Source organism: Anser anser, assembly GCF_964211835.1.
Source record: "Anser anser genome assembly, chromosome: 11".
Classification (NCBI taxonomy): Eukaryota; Metazoa; Chordata; class Aves; order Anseriformes; family Anatidae; genus Anser; species Anser anser.
Window position 1 is genome coordinate 7,664,475 of NC_139732.1, and position 18,438 is coordinate 7,682,912.

The following is an 18,438-nucleotide window of genomic DNA, read 5'->3' on the forward strand; positions in this document are numbered from 1 at the left end:
TTTTTCTTGTACTTCATGTCTTTGAAACTCAAGTGCTTGCATGTTTTTGTCTCTATTTCTTGAGGGCAAGTCGTCTTCATCTACACAACACTTATCACAGTTGTAAATAAAAGGAAGTCAGACCCCAAAGGTAAAAGTCAACTGGAATCTGACTATGAACAACTCCGTTTTGTTATTTTTTAACCACACACAGACCAATGCACAATAAGGGAACATTTAAATAGAAGATTTTTAAACCGGTTAGTAAGTGAAGAGAATAAATAGCTCACAAATTGATTTAGCAACTTGACCAATCTATAGCCATTGTTCAAACAGACACAACCATGAGAAGTACACTAGATTTTGAAAACTCCTTCATTATTAATAACCCACATTATTAATAACCTAATTAGTAGCAGGTACAATGATCCTTAATGAAATGCCACTGAGCAAAACTGCAATGCTGAGAGCCCAGCATAGAGCCCACCTGACTTCCACAGCAGACTATGACTTTTCCAGTGCTCTCTTATTAAGTTTGTATAAGCTCAGATTGGTGTTCAAAAATCTGTATCAACACTGAGGTTCATCCCAAGTGACTTTGCTCTTACTCTTTCCCAGTGGAAGCAGTGGGCTCTGTGCTCCTGGAAACCTCTTATCTGGGACAAGTGCAGTAGTACAAAGAAGCGATGCACTTGTTAAAGAAGAAGCTTGCCCTGCCTCATCCATCTTATGTGTAAGTGCTGCAGCACACCACTTCCTTATAGCAATAACTTATTAATTCTGAATTTGGCATGCCTGTGTCTTTCTGCTGAAACCCAGATATAGAAAAGAAAGCCTTTGTAGCATAAAAGCACACGTATTGTGTTGCACCTGGACCCAGTACAGATGAAGTTAACTCCACATGCTCATGATCCAGGTCCTATATGCTAGGTCTCATCTTCATTTCCCCCTGCTTGCCAAGCCATTGCCCCTCGGTTCATCATCCATACTGCACCATGCTGCTTTTCCTACTTCTTAAGGTCTTTTAATATTTTCAGTAAAGGAGCATAGTTCCTTAGAGATGAATGCATGTGCCAAAAGTGAAGCACTGATACAGAAAGATCAAAACATCAGACTTACTGGCTGAAATACCCATTTGCTTCAGGGCACCTTTCTGTGAAAATTTACGACCGTTAACTAGAGGGTCATTTTGATTCAGAATTGTATTGGCAGCAGCATCTGGAAGTCATTCAAAGTCTTTTTAAAAGGATATCACTTTCTGCATATTACTCCATTCCTTTCTAGTTTACAGACATTGCTTTATTGCATTAAGAAAAAAAAATGTGTTGTTAAAGCAAAGGTGGAGATCTTCAGAATTACCTTCTCTCATAAAAAGCAACTTTCTTCATTATATTGCAGGCAGTACTTTCGTAAGGCTGTTCTATGGCCTAAAAGGCTAGCCTTTGCTCTCTCTCTATTGTTACACAAAACAGGCTTTTTGGGCCTTTACACGAAGGCAACGAAATATGATGACATGGGTTACAAACGATTTACTCTAAGTCTTGTCATTTCAGTTGCATCTACGATTTTATTGAGACTAAATTCTCTTGACTTGCATTGACCCAGAATCTAATTTTATACAAAAGCCCATGAATTCTTAACTGTCACTTCTTCTGAGGCTACTTCTGCGGCTATTTGATGCTTCTGTGTTTTTTCATCAACTTATTTAATTCCTGTTTTTCTCTTCTATACCTCTTCCCAATTTTTAATCTTTAAAAACTTCACTAGAAGCTAGTATTAGAAACAACAATATCTTGTAATTGACTCTCTAGCACCAAGCAGGTAAGACTTACTATATAAAAGATGATATTTTATAACATTTCCAATCTTTTCTCATTACATCTTATGTGCATATGATAACCAGGAATTCATCTATTTTCTGCACTTGGAATTAAAGTTATGTGGCTAATCAATACAAAAAAAAAAGGAATGGGAATTTCATTTTTATTTTGCGGTTTGGTGTTGTGGGCCTCAATAGCCTCTGCTATCTGCAGACGAGGTTTCAGACAAGGAAGCATAAGCCATTGTTTATGGCTGTACAGTGGTTTGGTATGTAGCTAGAAAGCAGGGTGGTCGATAGTAACAATGAGGTTCGCAGCATTTGTATATAAATTCTGAGCAAACAAAATCTATCTAAGGAGGAGTATATAATCAAGAAAGCAAGTTTTCCATCAATTATCTCACCTCTTATTTTTTTCCTTATTTTACAAAGACCAGTATTGAACCAAAAGGATCCGCATTTCATTATGCATGAAATGTTAAACAAAGAAATGTTTAACAACAACAAACATCTTATATCAAGAGAACGCATGGAAATACAATTACAGTAAAACATCCACAAGACACCCTAATTATATTACTACATAAAAATTGAAAAGGCAAAGCTTGTGCATTCAAAATAATCCACTGAGAATACTGTGAAAATTTTAGAGAGTAACACATGCTCATTTCTTACATAAACTTAACTAGAAGTAGAAGCGGTATGTAAGCATTACGAGCATCATAAGCATTCAGGATTTTCATCACATAATGCAGAAATGACAGATTAGTTCTGAAAAAAAATAAATCATGGACTCCTCAAGTGAACAGAAGGAAGTGTTGAGTGAACCTGATATGCTGTACTGTTTTGGACTGAAGTTATGCAAAACTTGTTGATATTAACATACAGTCAGGCACAACTCAACCACTGGTTTACTCAGCTTGACAATCAAACAAGGACTTAATGGATGAAATGGAAAACCAAAGAGAAATGACTTGTGTGATTGCTCTGCAGACTGAAATGACTGTCTCAGATCTCTGTTTCTATTGTAATCCTACATAGTGCTGCAAAAAAATATGGTTTAGATAAATTTACTGAGGGAAATGCCAGCCACCTCTCTGGTCTCTTCAATTATACATATTGATTTATTAAAGAAAATAAATTAAAAAGCAAAATATGGTCCAAAATGTTTTCCCCTCTGAAAATTAATTGGCTTTCTGTCGTCATTCCTGAATAGCTCGAATAGCACCCATTATGAAGAGTTTCATCATTTGATGTGTTGAAGACATCAAAGGCACCGTGAGGTTATCCATCCAACAAATTATCCTACTTTCAACTATTCTAATCTATTTAGAGAGTCATGTCAAAGAAGTCCTATTTAATCAAATTTAGAAGTCATGCCAAAGGACATGTCTCACAGCATATGCAAAATATGTAGATTGTTTTAGTTTGATTTGCAGAAGTATTAAGTTCTCAAAATTTTATAAAAATCAATTCCTTTACAGCCAGGAAAGCAAACAGAGTAATGAGACTTTAATTTAAGGTGTGAACTCTAATACTTTAATTTATACAGTGTATACAGTTAAAGGTGTTTTTCAACAATTTCTGTACCTCATCCAGCCAAAGTGAAACATACCCCTGAGAAACAAAGGAAAAACTATGGTAATAAAGGATAGTTCCTTCTTCTGACACCAAGTTATTAGGCATCCAGTAGATAATAGAGCCACTAACAGAGCTAGTATTTATTTTGATAGATAAATGGTACAGAGGGCCAGCCATGACTTCTAGAGATGTCGTAATTTCCACTTATCCTGCATTTTGAGTATCGTTTGCAGACAATAGTTTTATCCTGGATTTCTACACTGACAAAATTTTGAACTCCACAAACATTCAACAGGATATATGAAATGTAACTAGGAAAATACTTTTTAGACCATTTTGTGTAACAATGGAGTCTCGATTAAAATCAATGTCTACAATATTCAATCATGTAAATAGGCAACACCTCCACCAAGATGTAGGGCTGGGATCTGACCCTATACTGCATGAGCCAGATTTTTAAGAAAAGTAGTCAAGTCTGTGGTAAATCTGCCAACAAAAAAAACTACACAAAAGCTAACATTTATGTTTATGCTCACTGTGCCCTGGTTTTGGAAGTTGACTTAAAACATTACATATTCTTTTGCCTTAGGAATTTGTCACTGTCAATATAACATAAGCTGATGTAATACTTTGAAGTATTTGAGTTGAAGCAAATGCACTTCAATGTAAAGAGTGGAATCCTCAGTTGTGCTTGCCTGTAAATTACTCCCTTTAGTTTTGGGCATGTCAGCATATCTCCAGAAGAAATCCTCAATACTCTTTTTCTCCACAAGCAAAATAGAGATAAAAGAATCCATTAATCTAAATTTTTACAAGATTGGAATTCGCTGCCAGTCAAAACAAATCAAACTAACAGGATGCTTTTCTCTGTCAGAGATTAAATCCTTACTTAATAGAGTATAAAACAGTTGCACTTGGTAACGCCACCACTAAAGAAGTGTCCTTCCTCTCCCCCCTTCAGATACTGTGATCGGTGATGATCTGTCAAACTACAGTTATCAGGAGATCCACTACAAGCAGCAGCTTCTTTTTTCTAGCAATGAGAACACTCCTAGGCTTTCCTTTGTGTCTCTGTAGTAAAGTAAACCTTACCTAATTTAATTCCCAAATAAAGGCTACAACAACAAACAGTACATGTCAGAGAAAAAAAATGATGTCTGCAGATAGATCTGAAAGATTGGTTGGTGACGGGAGGCTTACGCACATTCTGCTGCCTGAAAGACATCAAGAGCATGCAATCTCCTGGTCTGTGCGCTCCCCCAGTCCCAATACATCAGAAATTACTGTTTTCTGTTCACACAGAAAGAGCACATAACCCAGAGAAGAGGCACAAAGGAAAAAAAAAAAAATAACATTAGGGCCCACTGATTCATTCCTCAAAACTGAGCAACTATCTCCTTTTTTTCCGTCAGTCTCAGATGTCTGTAGAAATTCCTCTGCCTAGAAATAAATCTCTTGCTATATGATTTTCTTCTATGGCTACCACCTCCAAACTAATTTACCACGTTTTCTTTGAATCTTTCTCATCTACTGTCCCTTGATTTTCTTTTTTTTCCCCCATGCTTTTCTTTCAGGTCAGTGACCCCTCTTGTGGCTGGTGTTCGTTCTACCCCTGGGTAGCACAGAACTTCTTTCTCAGCGGACAGCCTGACCAGTGACGTCGGGTGGTTACAATGCTGAGACCACCAAATGACAAATTAAAATGATTCCTTTTACGGAATGACATTCGGGGAGCAGGCAGGAGGAGCACACCTATGCCAGGTGGTGCAGCACCACCTCAGAGATGCGGCTGGTGCCAAGAGATGGAGCCAAGCAGCCTAGGCAACTGCCACACCGAGACGGCCCTGAGCCCCAGCTCTGGCTCCCCCTGCCCCGCTGCTCTGTGCCCCCACCGGTACCAGCTTGTTCACAACAGGCTCACGTATCTCTAACATAATGCTGCATTACATGGTGAGGAATCACTAAATGCTCACAGCTGGGCAAAATCACACAGCCAAAGCAAGCGATAAGAGACTTTCCTCATAATGCTCAAGCAGGTCACCCAGCCAGCCTGGCACAGCTCTTGTGGTTTGGGAGCGTCGTTCTCATCAATCTACTTTCCTGCTAAACCACATCTGTCTGAAAGATGACCCGAAACATTCCTCTTACAGTCCCCAAAGTGGGCTGAAGGGGCAATGCTTCTTGGTTGTCTCTGCTGCATGTTGAGCCTTCCTGTTCTGGAAGGGCCTCTGCTCTTGCAGATGGATGGCACCCTGGGCTTGCTGAAGCCACCCACAGCAGCCACTACTGATGCTTTAGCATCACCTCATTCACAACCTATTTATAGTTCAAGTTTTACACCACTTCGCAGACACTTTTAAAAGCAGGTACCCTGCTCATTCCCCGCCCTCCCCGGCTGCCTACCATACTTTAAGCCATTCTGAATCACACTCCTTTTGGACACGGGATCCAACAGCATGATCACAAGGCGCATTACTCAGATCACAGATCTGGGCTCTGATCTGATCAGTCTGCTGGCACGAGGAGCTTCTATCCAAATTAGCAGTACAAGCTTAGGTCTGCTGTATGCAAACAGCGAAGGCACATTGCAAACAAACACTGGAGAGTTGAAATGAAGTCCTGCAATGTCAGATAAGTGCTGTTAGCAGTTTTGTTACAACCTCTGCAACTCCAGGTGCTTCAGTTACCAAATCAAAGGCAGACTTCAAAGGTCCTTATTATGCAGAAAGCATCATGGGGAGAGACTGCAAGGAAGCATGACAACCGACAAACATTACCAAAGGTAACATAAATTGTGCGAGAAATGTGGCGGGGGGGGCAGGGAGGGACAAACGACACTCAGGTGTTAGGTGGCATTTGTTTAACACTGCCACAAGTGCTGGTACTGATGTGTTGTGCTTTTGTCTTTGGGATTTTTGTTGTCTTCCGTTTGTTTTTTTTTAAGCAAATCAGAAAAGTAGGTCTCATTATCTTCCATATTATCAGAACCAAGCTTTCCCACCCCCCTTTTTTTTCCAGCTACCTGGCAACATAGAATATAATCTAAAACTCTACAAAGACTCCATATTTCTTTATAGCTTGAGAACTGGAGGTGAAAGCTGAGTATTGGGTAAGCTGTCCATGAGGAAATGTGGCTGGTAACAATAGAGAACAGGAGGAATTGCAAAGGCAGTTTTCAACTGACCCAAGAATGAGGGAGGCTGGACCCAATGCAGCCTTTGTCCAGGTACAACACATGCAGCAGACCAGCACCAGCACCTGCCTCATCCGGCTGACTTCAGCAAGCAGCAGGTCAGGGTTTGCTCACACCTGACTTGAAACTCAGGAGGCAGAAGAGTTCAAAGCCATGGCCCAGGCTTAAGACACAGCTGGTGCCCACGGTCAGGTATGTCCACACTCCCTCTGAGCTTACTTCTTAGGCGTATTGCCGATTCCTGACAGCTTCCTGGTGGATGCAGCACTTTCCGCGCCTTCATTTGGCACCTCCCAGTATCTTGTGGAGTTAATGGATCCTGATGTAGGCATTATGAATATCACGCAGGCATAGTCTTCTTTTCCCAGACTCTTCGTGTATTTTTCTTTTTCCACGTGGAAGTCCCTCATAGCTGGGTAGGTTAATAACCTGCTTCCACTATTTTTCCCCCCAGCACCCGCAGTACCTGCTATTCAGACAGGTGTCTTTGGGAACGGCTGCCGCTGTTTCCTACAGACAGGTCCCTTCTCGTGGTTGCTCAGACAGGAAATAGTTTACACCGACCATCAGGCGACGAATAAAAATTCGGTTAAGGATTTTGTTCTGCTTTGAATTACCAACTTTTGAAAAGAACACGAGAATCCGTTTCCTTCTCCAACCATAGCAGCTCATTAACAGATGGCCTATTGTCTCCGTATCGATGAGAAAGGAGGAAAGAGCACGTCTCACAGAAAAGTGACTATATTATCTACTCTAAGCATTACAATGTCACTGAGGACATAAGAATCTACACACTATTAAAAACTCTATTATTCAGTATATCATTAGGCTGCGCTGTCTTCATCTCCCGTGGAAGTTGTAGCAGTTTCTGTACAGAAACAACTGCTGCCTATGGCCTGCGGGGCTGCAGCCCATCGTCCACCTCCCCCGGGGCCCTGTGAAGTGGGCATACATGCTCTCTGAGTGGTGACTAAAAATGCACAGCTATGTCATTAGACGCAGAATATTTAACCATATACAAATTAAAAAATATATATATATAGTAAAAATCTCTGTAAAGACTTGAAAGCTCATCAGTGATGCCCATAGCCCAAATCTGCAGGCAGAAGACAGAGGGACACACTTCCTGCCTGGTAACAGGCACCGGAGCTACAAAATCGCAAATGAGCCCTAACAGCCTAATTTCATGAAGCGTGAGCCACCGTTTGAAAGATTCTGTATATGACCAAATGTCACCTATCTGAGCCATGAGAACATCATTTAAGTTGTGATTCCTTAGTTTTGAGATTATTTTTTCCTGGTACCACAAATTATTAGAAACAGCCACAATGTCCAATGCAAACCAGATTTATGATGTTAATCTGGAACTTGAGTTCAGTAGCCCACCTTCCTCAAAGGACAAATACAGGTAAGAAAACTGTGAAGATAATCCCTAGTAAGAATAGCTGCTATTCCTATAAATGAATAATTTTAACCTCCCAGAATTAGTTGTATGTTTTGGATTACAGATGACAATAAACACTTTCATAACAATAACAAGCGCTTGTTTTAAAAGACCGTTCCAGGCCTTAAACACATTAATGACCCATGAAACAACTGCTTCATCTGCAACACATTAAACAATGTTGTTATAATGTTATATTAATTGAAAACCTACTGCATTCTCTCTAAATATAAGATTACAGACTGGATATTAGAAGAGAGATTTACAAAGTAGTTTCTTTGTAAAAGGAAAATTAAACATATAAATTAAAGCCGTGCAGGTGAGTAGTGAAATAATTACCTTGAAAGCAATTTTTAATCTTCTGTTAATCTGTCCCTTGAAAAGTTAAATTAATAATCTGAGAATAAACTCTCTAAGATTTCAACCTTTACATAAAAGGTACCACTATTTTGAAACATTAGTAATATTTCTGTTTTCTGCAGCCTTTAATAAGCTGAAATTTGCAACTTGGATCTTTAAAGCCACATCATTGTGCTGTTTACTTAAAAAGTCTTCTTGAAATAAAAGCAATAGCCACCACCATGCCTTTAGTTTGAGCACAGCGCCACTCTTAAGTAGTAATGTAATTAAAGATGAGCTTATTCCACTATGAATTAGCCTTATCTGTGCAGAATCCTGAATGCACTGAAAGCACTGCAACAATTATAAAATATAAACAGGCTCAAATCTTCATCGAATAGGAAACACATTTTCTCCAGCAGCATAAAGAATATAGGGAGCAATACATGTAAAATTATCAGTCTGTTTTTGTAACATCTGTACTTTTTTGAATAAAAGAGAAAAATCAGACTGAAAAGAGACAATTATTTTACTGTCTGTTTCTTAGATACCAGAAAGAGAATTTTGAAATTCATCAAAGCTAACCTTCTGTTATGTACAACAGGCTAAGCTGAAAAGAATGTTAACAAGTTCAATTTTCATTCAATCAGCACTACTGCTCTCTGAAATGTTTCATTGCAGGAAAGAAATAAAAATAATCTATATGGTAATTATGAGGATGAATCCCCCAGTAACTTTCAGCTACATGAAAGGTCAGTTCTATTCAAGATATTTTATCAGTCCCCTGCACATACTCCTGTCCTGTCATTTTAAATCTGAACAGCATTTTATTTTCCCATTTACAGCTACCTGCAGAATTAAGTACTTAAGCCAAATAAGAAAAAAAAAAAAAAAGAAATGTTGAATGCTGGCAAAGGCTATAATAGCATGGAGATAAATCGTTCAGCTGCTCTCTCTCAAGCCTCTGGGGCTGCAGATTTTTCTTCTCCTGGTGCACTGTGGGTATTCAAAACTTGTTCAACATGATTTCATTTCATTTCAGGCACTGCCTGAGAAAACTAAATTACAGAATCAATCATACAGAAGGTCAGAGTGAGACTTCATTACAAGTATTGCATGCTTGCATGAATATCTTTCATTTATGACTGACCCAATATGTCACAATAGCTGTCTAGTAAAAATAATCCACTTTCTGAAATTGATGTACTACTGATGTCAATGCTACTCAGCAGGCTGGGCAGATTATAGAGAGGTGTTAAAAAAAGGAACCCTCAGGAGCACAAGTTGTAGTTTTACAGAATTGCCACAGTTTGCAGATTAAAATAATTTTTCTATGGTCAGCTCAACAGAAAACAGAGCATTAATATAAAATACTGGGGGTTGATTTTTAATGAGGATATTCCTGTTGATTTCTATTTACTTATATTCAAGCATTTATAAGAATAATATTTGCATCATTTAAATCTGTATGTTCTTTGGAGTCAAACATACATCAGCACTTCACTTTTCAGTGATTTTTTTTTAATATAAGGATTTTTTTGTATGTTATTAAAATGTGAAAACTAATCTACCTTCCTTCATTTTCCACCTTTTTTTTCTTGCTGTTGTCTGTTTTTAAACGTAAAAAAATGCTGTTAAGTAAGATAAATGTGTTGTGTTTGTTGCCAATAATAATGAAGTTAATCAGCATTGTGACAAATTGTCACTCCTTCCACAGTATAATTCAGTGTGCCTGGATCCAGCTCCTCTGTGTCCAGAACTGCCTTGTTCCTAATAGTATGAGCAATTGTTAACTCATCAATACAAGCTTTTAATAATTGCTAGGCCACATTTATACAGTGAATAAATATCTTCCTTGCACTGTGAATGAATTTTTCAATATAACAATGCACAAAGAATATGTTAAAAAGATTTTTTTTGTCTGTCTTCCTATGGGAAATATGTGAGATAGTTGCAGAAGTATTATGAAGTAGCTAGCCAACTCCATACCCTAAGGGAGACATAGGAAAACCTTGACATAACCTATTTTTAACCATGCCTCTGGTGATTCTGCATTCAAGTTTATAGGTGAACATGTCAGGTAGTACATAGCAAAAAGCCAAAGACACACAGTATTAATCATAATTCTGTCCGAGCCCATTTTATTTTTTCAACATTTGTGATTTAAAATCTCATGACATTTCTTCAAGGTGAAATTCTTCTACTGGACTTTACAACAGGGTAGGACTACATTTATCTAAATTGAATATGGCTTACAGTAAAGCTCTCTAATGCTTCACAAGATAACCAATAAACTCAATGCAGTTCATATTTAAAAAAAAAAAATTAAGTTTGTATTCAGCTAAAGAAGCTTTAGTGATTAGCAATACATTATTAATGCAGCCTTTAAATAAGACTATCCTAGTATCGCTGGATAAGAACATTGTTCTATAAGTGTATACGAACATCATAATTATTTTACAGCCCCATCTTTAGTTCTTTCAGATATAGTAAATTCAATTGACCATGAAATGAAATTTCATAGTCAAAATGCCTCCTTTACATTTTTTTTATTGCTGCAATAAAGTTTTTATGGCTCCAAGGCAAGGTAATTCATGAAATGTCTAATTTAAAGATGAATTCTAATATTATTAATAAATATTTACCAGTTTAATAAAGTGCACATTTTTCACCTAAAATATGATGTACTGTTTTCATTTTCTATTTTTAAAATACAGATTAATGGCTGGAAAATTTGAGAACTAAGGAGCATTATGTGAGTTCAGGGGAAACCTATGCAAGGACCCTGCGTTAGTATTTTTAAAATTCCTGATGTCACCCAGCATTTATGAGCAGAGGAGAAAAAGATCACTGACTAAAATGCAGTGGTAGGGGTCACTCCATCTCACAGTACAAAACAAATCTAGCAGTTGTCAGGAAGTGTCTGACACATGAACCTCCCCGCATGGCTCCTCTGTATCATATCCCCCCATTCCTCATCAATTCTCTGTGACAAAACTGCACACAAGTCCCAAAACCACAGCTTTGAAGTGCCAGTCACCCTCAAAAATATCACTGGATTATTGGGATATGAAGGCAGGAGCTTCTCTAGATCTTCCCCCTTTGACCGATATGGGAAGAAATTCTTACCGTTGCAGTCAATGTAAACCTTGACTTAATGGAAGAATGGCATTCAGTGAAAATATGCAAAATGATAAGGCAAATCAAGGTCAGGTTACAAACCACTTGGTAACACTGGGGGGACTCTCTCACATGTAACACAAGACTGATCCAGCTTATGGTATTTATTACATATTCCTGAACAAGTTTCTTTGCATTCAGCGCACACGCACTCCACTGCTTTAGTTTTCAGGCATAACATTCCCAACTCTAAAGTTTTATTAATTTTTTTCTGTGTTTGGCACTCAGTATGTCACCCAACATGGCCAGGGCATAAAAAAGCCCATGCATAATGAGATCTGAAAAGAAGTATCATATCCTTCGAGGCCTGTTTCAGGCAGTCCCTGCTTTGTGCCTGTGCAGTTACTGAGCTCTGTACCTCCTAAAGAGTGAGCAGTTTGTGCTTATTTCTGTATTAGGGCTAACTACTCTTCATTACCTCAAAGGAAACATTAAACTTTTAAATGAAGCCAGAAGCCTGGAAAATTCCTGAGAAATTTACTGTGTGTTGATTTGTAATTCTTTAATTAATTGTCACTCACCAGAATAATAAAAAGGAAAAAAAAAGTACATGAAATTATAATAACATAGTGACCTTTATTATAGTCCAGCAGTAAATTTGTATTTTCACTTCAACAAGTTTAGCAAAAGGTCTATGAAACAGCTGATCAGAATAACTAGAGCTGATATAAAGTAACTGTTGAAGCTAAACATTCACTCTGGCTTTAATATGCAATACAGAAACTAATTCTAATGGCAACCATTGAGTTTAAAATGCTAAGTATGATAAACTGACTCACAGCTACGTCTCATGTCTAGGAGTAGGAATGTTACTGCCCGAAGCTTAGAGAAACTCACAAAAGAAGACTCTCCAAAGGTGGGGAGACCCTCCAAAGCTGAAAGGGGAATCACCAAGAAAAAAAAAAGGGGAAGCACCAAGAAAGTGGAAACTGCCCCATATACTCTCCCACCACGATCGCAGCCACACAGTATGAACAGATTCTGGAGATAACTTAATACAGCCTTGGTTTTTAGTGTTCTAATTACCAGGAACTATCACTGAAATTGGCCTAGTAGCCCCATCACTCAGCCCTTCCCCACAGCCAGATCATTCCTCCCCTTTCTGGAGGGCTCCAAAATGTCACAGGAACACAGAAATGAGGCTCAACCTGCCACAGTCTCAGGTCAACAGTAGCACTGGACAAGTCTTTTTATGGCCCTGTATTTCTGAGTACATGTCCAGTTAATGCATCCCTACTACTCTGTTAGTAGTTAAAAATAATAATTATTATAAAGATCTAGCCCATGGGGTATACAGAAAACAGAAATATATATGTATATTACTGCCTGTATAAGGTGTCTGGATCCCTTTCTGAACTACTTTCAATACTGTGCTTTCAGAATATCCTGCAGGCTGTCAAGCGTGGGTCCTACATTTGAAATGTGGTCAAACAATTCCTTCTAAATGCTGTAGTTCACCCTGGCCAACACTATGGTGCTTCAACTCATGCTGCCAATTATCAACCGTACAACAAATTCTTGAAATCTAGCAGCAGTTGGGATTCACATGATGCCAATGGACATGGGCTTCCAACCCTGTTCCCAAAATTAAAATTCTATGTTTATAAAGCCTGACTGCTTCTTTACAAGAGACCTGTTTACACACGGTATAGCATTGCACTGTACGTTAACAACCATGTTTATCTTCCTGAATCCACCAATATTAAACCCTTAAACATTTGCCAACTGCCTTAGGGAACTAAATAATAACATATCATTGTTTGCTGTGCAACACTGACAACATGTGTCATCACTCATACAGAATATGGCTGCACATAATGCAGAACATTGGCAAATGCTTGGTTGGACCACAATACCAAGAAATGGCACACATCTTTGGAGAAGTCAATTAAAACTGATACACGACACAAATCTATGTTACTATGCTTTGACAAACAAGATTTTGCAACCGAAACACAAAAAGAACTGGACCTACCATATGCAATCCATTGTTGTGGATGACACCGTCTTGCTCCACAAGATTTCGGGATATCGTAATAGAGGGAAGATCCAAGCTCTGTGGGGGAAACTGAGGTGTAAATTCATTTCCTTGTGCAGGCAGCTGGTCGCCAAGGCCCTGAAAGGGCAGCAGTATATCTGCCATCCCCAGTGCAGGGTCCGATTCCGGGGGGGGCGTAATGGGTGGGATTTCAAACTCCTCATCCCCAAGGCTCGGTGTGTGGAACGTCTGCTAAAAAAGGACAGGACAAGATGCACCACGTTAGGGCACACTGTTCTCCAAAGCCATCTTTGGACCTGCCATCCAAATCTTGCTTTGTTCTCAAATGCAAACTCTATATGTTTAAAAAAAAAAAAGTTTCATATACTAAAGTAGTTTGTATACTGATACATACTGATTAAAGATTTAAGTCTCATTATCATATGGCTTTAATGGAGTATCAGTATTAACAGTTTTTTAATGCGTACTTAATTAGCAACATCTGTCTTTGTTGTTAGTCTGAATATCAGCTACATTGGATTTGGCTGTATAACAAATTACCACTTTATTGATATGTTAGTAAAATAGCACAAACAGCTTATACTACTCTCATGGTTCATAAAAAACTGACAATTTTGTAGCACACACACAACATTAATTCAGCACTGACCATTTCACATCTTTTGTTTCCTTTTTATCCACTAGTAAACATGAAATATTTTAATTCCGGTCTTTATTTCTTTTCTTTTCCATCCCCAAAGTACAATGCATCCTTCTATATCGGCGTTATAATTTGGAGGAGAGAAACGTACAAAGGAGTGTGGGTGATTACAGCAGCTTCCCGTGCTTTTTAAAGCCAGCCAGCTTTGTTTGAACAGTAGGTTTGTTACGAACTAAACACCTGTTAAGATGCCTTGAGCAAAATGTTTACTGCCAGTTATCTTCAGGGTCTGTGCGTGTTTGTACGTGTGCACGTGTCTGTCAGAGAAGATCTTTATTCAAGTAGAGTCTGTATCTGGCTTCAACACTGCCGACATTTATTTGGGAAACAAATGAGCTGTGTTGATTCAAATTTCTTGTGAGTCAAATTAACTTTCATATAGTATTTCGGGTCCACTGCTACTTAATAATAGAAATCCAGTGCTTGAAATTAGGCCATTTTAAATGTACCCAAAGCAGGATGGTCTTGATCAAGTCGGGCAGTTGGCAGTCCCAAAATAGGCACTCTGTCTTGTTCTGGACATGCAACACTGCTCTGGGATTTGTTTGTTTGCATTAGTTCAGGATCCTAGTTGAGAGCAGGGGAAATTGTTTTATGTATTATTTACATTGTTTGAAAGAGTGACTTAATGCCAGTTAATTTAAAAATGATATGTTCAGTGAAAGATCTCATTAACTGCTGCAAATTGTCATCCTTCAAACCATTAATGATGATATAAATTAATAACCGCTTGAGAAAAGATGGAAACTGAAACACAAGTAAAACCTTTGCTTGCATATAGAACCTGTCAGCTGTCATTATTGGTCTCACACCAGAAATGATGAGGTCCCAGACTGCTGCAGTCTGCACTACTGTCAGTCTGCCGAGACTCGAGGTGCAATACTGTAACTTAATTCTGGACCTGAAAGCTGGGCTGGCGACAGGGAGACGTTTGACTTCTCCTCTGTTATATCACAAAAGGTGTAAATTTTGATTCCTGTGTATCCCTTAGTTCACAAACACAAAGGATGGATTGGCCATGAGAAGTGGTTGGCTAATGAACATAACCCTATGGCTGCATTTGCAGTTATTTTGGCACTAATGTGGTCTACTAACAGATGCAACTGTAATTTGTGACTCATTTGCTACCCCATTACTGCTTAATGAAATCTAACATATCACATTAACAATACGGATAAACACTCATTCTTGATATGTGGCATTTGGCTGTTTTCATTACCACTGTAATTAACACTTGAAATATTATTTCAATAAATATTTAAGGTGCTTTAAAATGGGTCGTGGTAATCATGACATAGAGACAGAGAACATAAAGCAAATGTGTGGCTTCTTAGCCTGAATGTGCTCTAGGATTACACTCTTAAGGCATTATTTACAGGAATAAAATGGGCTTCTAGCTCAGCAGTGATCGTGCCCAAAATCCTAGCAGGAAAGCTACATTCGTGTTAATGTAAAAACACTATAATTAAATACATTGTAATGCAGTAATTGCAAAGTTAGGTTCATGCTTTAATGCAAGCAGTAACACTTAATGATATTTCTATTCCTTGTTCAAGCAAAGGGGGTCAGTGAAATCAGTATTATTACAGTGCGCTTGAACCTCTCTTTACTTGTGTTTATAGGATAGTAGTAATTAAAAGAATTGGATATTCTTTCCTCATCTAACAATAAATCTAGGACATCTGTATAAATATATAACACAGTTACACAATAATACAATATTTTATTTAGAGAAGCCCCACTCATCTTAGTAGTCACAGCTTACTACAAACGGGAGAGCAAATCAACGTATAACATAACATTTTTAAAATGTGCATTTAATTCTTACAATATAACTTTTCCAAGCATGTATATGTCTTTTTTAAAAACATATCAAGGACCTAAGAATGAAGATGAAATAGATGTAATCTAAGAAGAAAGCAAGCCCCTTAGTGAAGTAGTCTTAAATCCAAATCACTGGGCTATTCAGCCTGCAGAAATGGTCTGAATAGTATGCAATTTGGGATTGCAGAAAGGTGCTGTTATGACCAAGAGATGTTCTAACATTTGTGGGATTTATCTTACCAATCATATATTTTTTCAAGTTATTAACTTTTCAAATATTTATATTTTACATGTTTAAAAAAAACTGTGTACACAGTTAAATGCCATCTGTACTGAAATGTTCAAAACATTTGTTCCTTTTGATAAAAATGCAAATCTGGAGAACTGTTGTATCAACATATAACAGCCAATGTCTGACACGGTGAATTATCACAGCTGGAATTAAATTGTCTCTGAACAGCTGCTGGCAGCAGAGCTTTCATCAATGTTTGATTCAAATGTAGGAAAGAAATTCTACAGAAAGAAACATCATGTTGTCATTACAGATGGGGTTTGTGTTCATTATCACAAATAACACTGGAGCTAGTGCCAAACAATATTCCCTTATCTAAGCAGTCTTGCTGGGTAAAAAGAGATGGTGACCATTGTATAAATGATTCATAAAATATGACTCCTAACTCTAACCTTCGTATTTATTGTTACACCTTTCTACTTATTTTCTCCAAGATCATTTTTTTAAAAGTGCATAAGAATACCTCTGACTGAATCACCACTTACAACATGTAAAGTCAAGGCTGCCCAGGTTTTAACCTTTTCTTATGTCTGGAAGATCATTTATGGCATACACCTGATATAAATATTGAGTTCTTTTTCTTTATATTGCCACACACGCTGCAAGGCAGTGCATCATGCATTTTCCATCCTTCCCACTCCCTTTGGAATAAAAGCTGTTGATTTTTAGTGACAAGCAAAAGGTGTTTCTAACTGGAGCTGGGGTCAATATTAGCATGTTGATAGTCTATTAACTGGCTGGAAGGAGGCACCACTGTAACAACAAATACACAGATTGCAGCTGCCGTACCTTTCTCCTGTTTCCTTTCTCAAAGCCAGTGCTCAAATCCATCACCTCTACAGCCCAGCCAGCCTCCACCAGCCCAACCCCCAGGTTTGCTCTTAATCCCGATCAGATGTTTCCCTCACCCAGCATGCTTCAGGCAACAAAATTGGTTTTGTTTTTCTAACTTATATGAGCATTAAGAACCCAAATCAAAATATTTGTATCTATAACAGAAATTAGCACATTAGCTGCTATTGAATATTACTAAGCTTGTTTTGAAAATGTACACCTACTGTGCCTTTTATTTGTTTCCTTCTGTTTATGATTTTTTTTCATACATAAAGCAGATTTGTTTCTATTGACATGCTATGTAAGTAACAGCCTTATGGACAGCTAAATTGACTAGTAATGGAGAGCTGTCAGGTTATTTTCTTTCTCATTAAAGTCTTTATTTTGTGCTCCATAAAACACACAGAAATTCAGTACTTCACTCTTCATCCATTCAAAGTCTGTTAAATTATCAAAGCAAACAGCAGAATATGAGCATAGATAAAAAAAGAAAAATATCTACCTCATTTGCAGCAAGAAATGCATTATTTGCCTCTGCCATGTTCATGTAGTTGTTATTGTTTCCAAACTGAAAGAAAAATAAATATTTGGATTTTAATGCATGCCACAATAAACTTTTCTTTACCCCATCACCACCACAGAAAAGTTTAAGAAAAGCAAAACAGATAAGATATGATTTTGCAGGTGTTCTTTGAAGTCAGAACATTATTATTTAACATTATTATTATTATTACATCTTCTGCATCCCCAGGTCTGCACATGGACGATCTCCAAGCGTACCTTTTCAACTTTCTGTGTCACAAAGCCATCCCACAGGCCTAGGGACGTCTTTGGAAATTAAGTGCCCATTACAAATAGACTATTCCCCAGAAAAGGCATTTCGAATCTGCTACACTTCTCCTGACACACATAATTATATTTCTGCAGATGATCTTGATCTTGAGGACAGCTGTAGCTAGAAGTAGCTTTTGTATTACTGTTCCAAGCAGAGCTGGCTTAAAAGAGATGAAGGTAAGAAGGAGAAGAAAGAGCATCTGCAGCACTGCTTTTAAAATCCCATTCTTTCCGCAAAATTAAAAAGCCAAGCAATCCCCCTTTGTCTATCCTTCATTCCAGCTGAGCTCCCACCCCCACTGATCTTTAAGGCCAGAAGACTTTGCTGAGGATTTTTCACATCAGAGGAACGGCATCACACGGAGACTCCGAGATCTACCCGGGCTGGGTGATCGCTTGCTCCTGCTGGGGTGCAACTCC

At 38.1% G+C, this 18,438-nt stretch overlaps 1 protein-coding gene across 5 annotated transcripts in view; it reads right to left on the bottom strand.

Annotated features, from left to right (window-relative positions):
- Window positions 1-18,438, bottom strand: part of TOX3 (TOX high mobility group box family member 3) — a 77,501-nt gene that overhangs the window by 7,879 nt on the left and 51,184 nt on the right. For 3 of the 5 annotated variants that reach the window (XM_083794838.1, XM_083794842.1, XM_083794840.1), the window contains exons 2-3: window positions 17,687-17,752; window positions 13,511-13,765 (exon numbers count right to left, since the gene is read on the bottom strand). In XM_083794838.1, coding sequence (XP_083650964.1) covers window positions 13,511-13,765; window positions 17,687-17,752 — 321 coding nt within the window. The remainder of the gene's footprint in view (window positions 1-13,510; window positions 13,766-17,686; window positions 17,753-18,438) is intronic. The other 2 variants (XM_083794839.1, XM_083794841.1) reach the window with 2 other exon arrangements.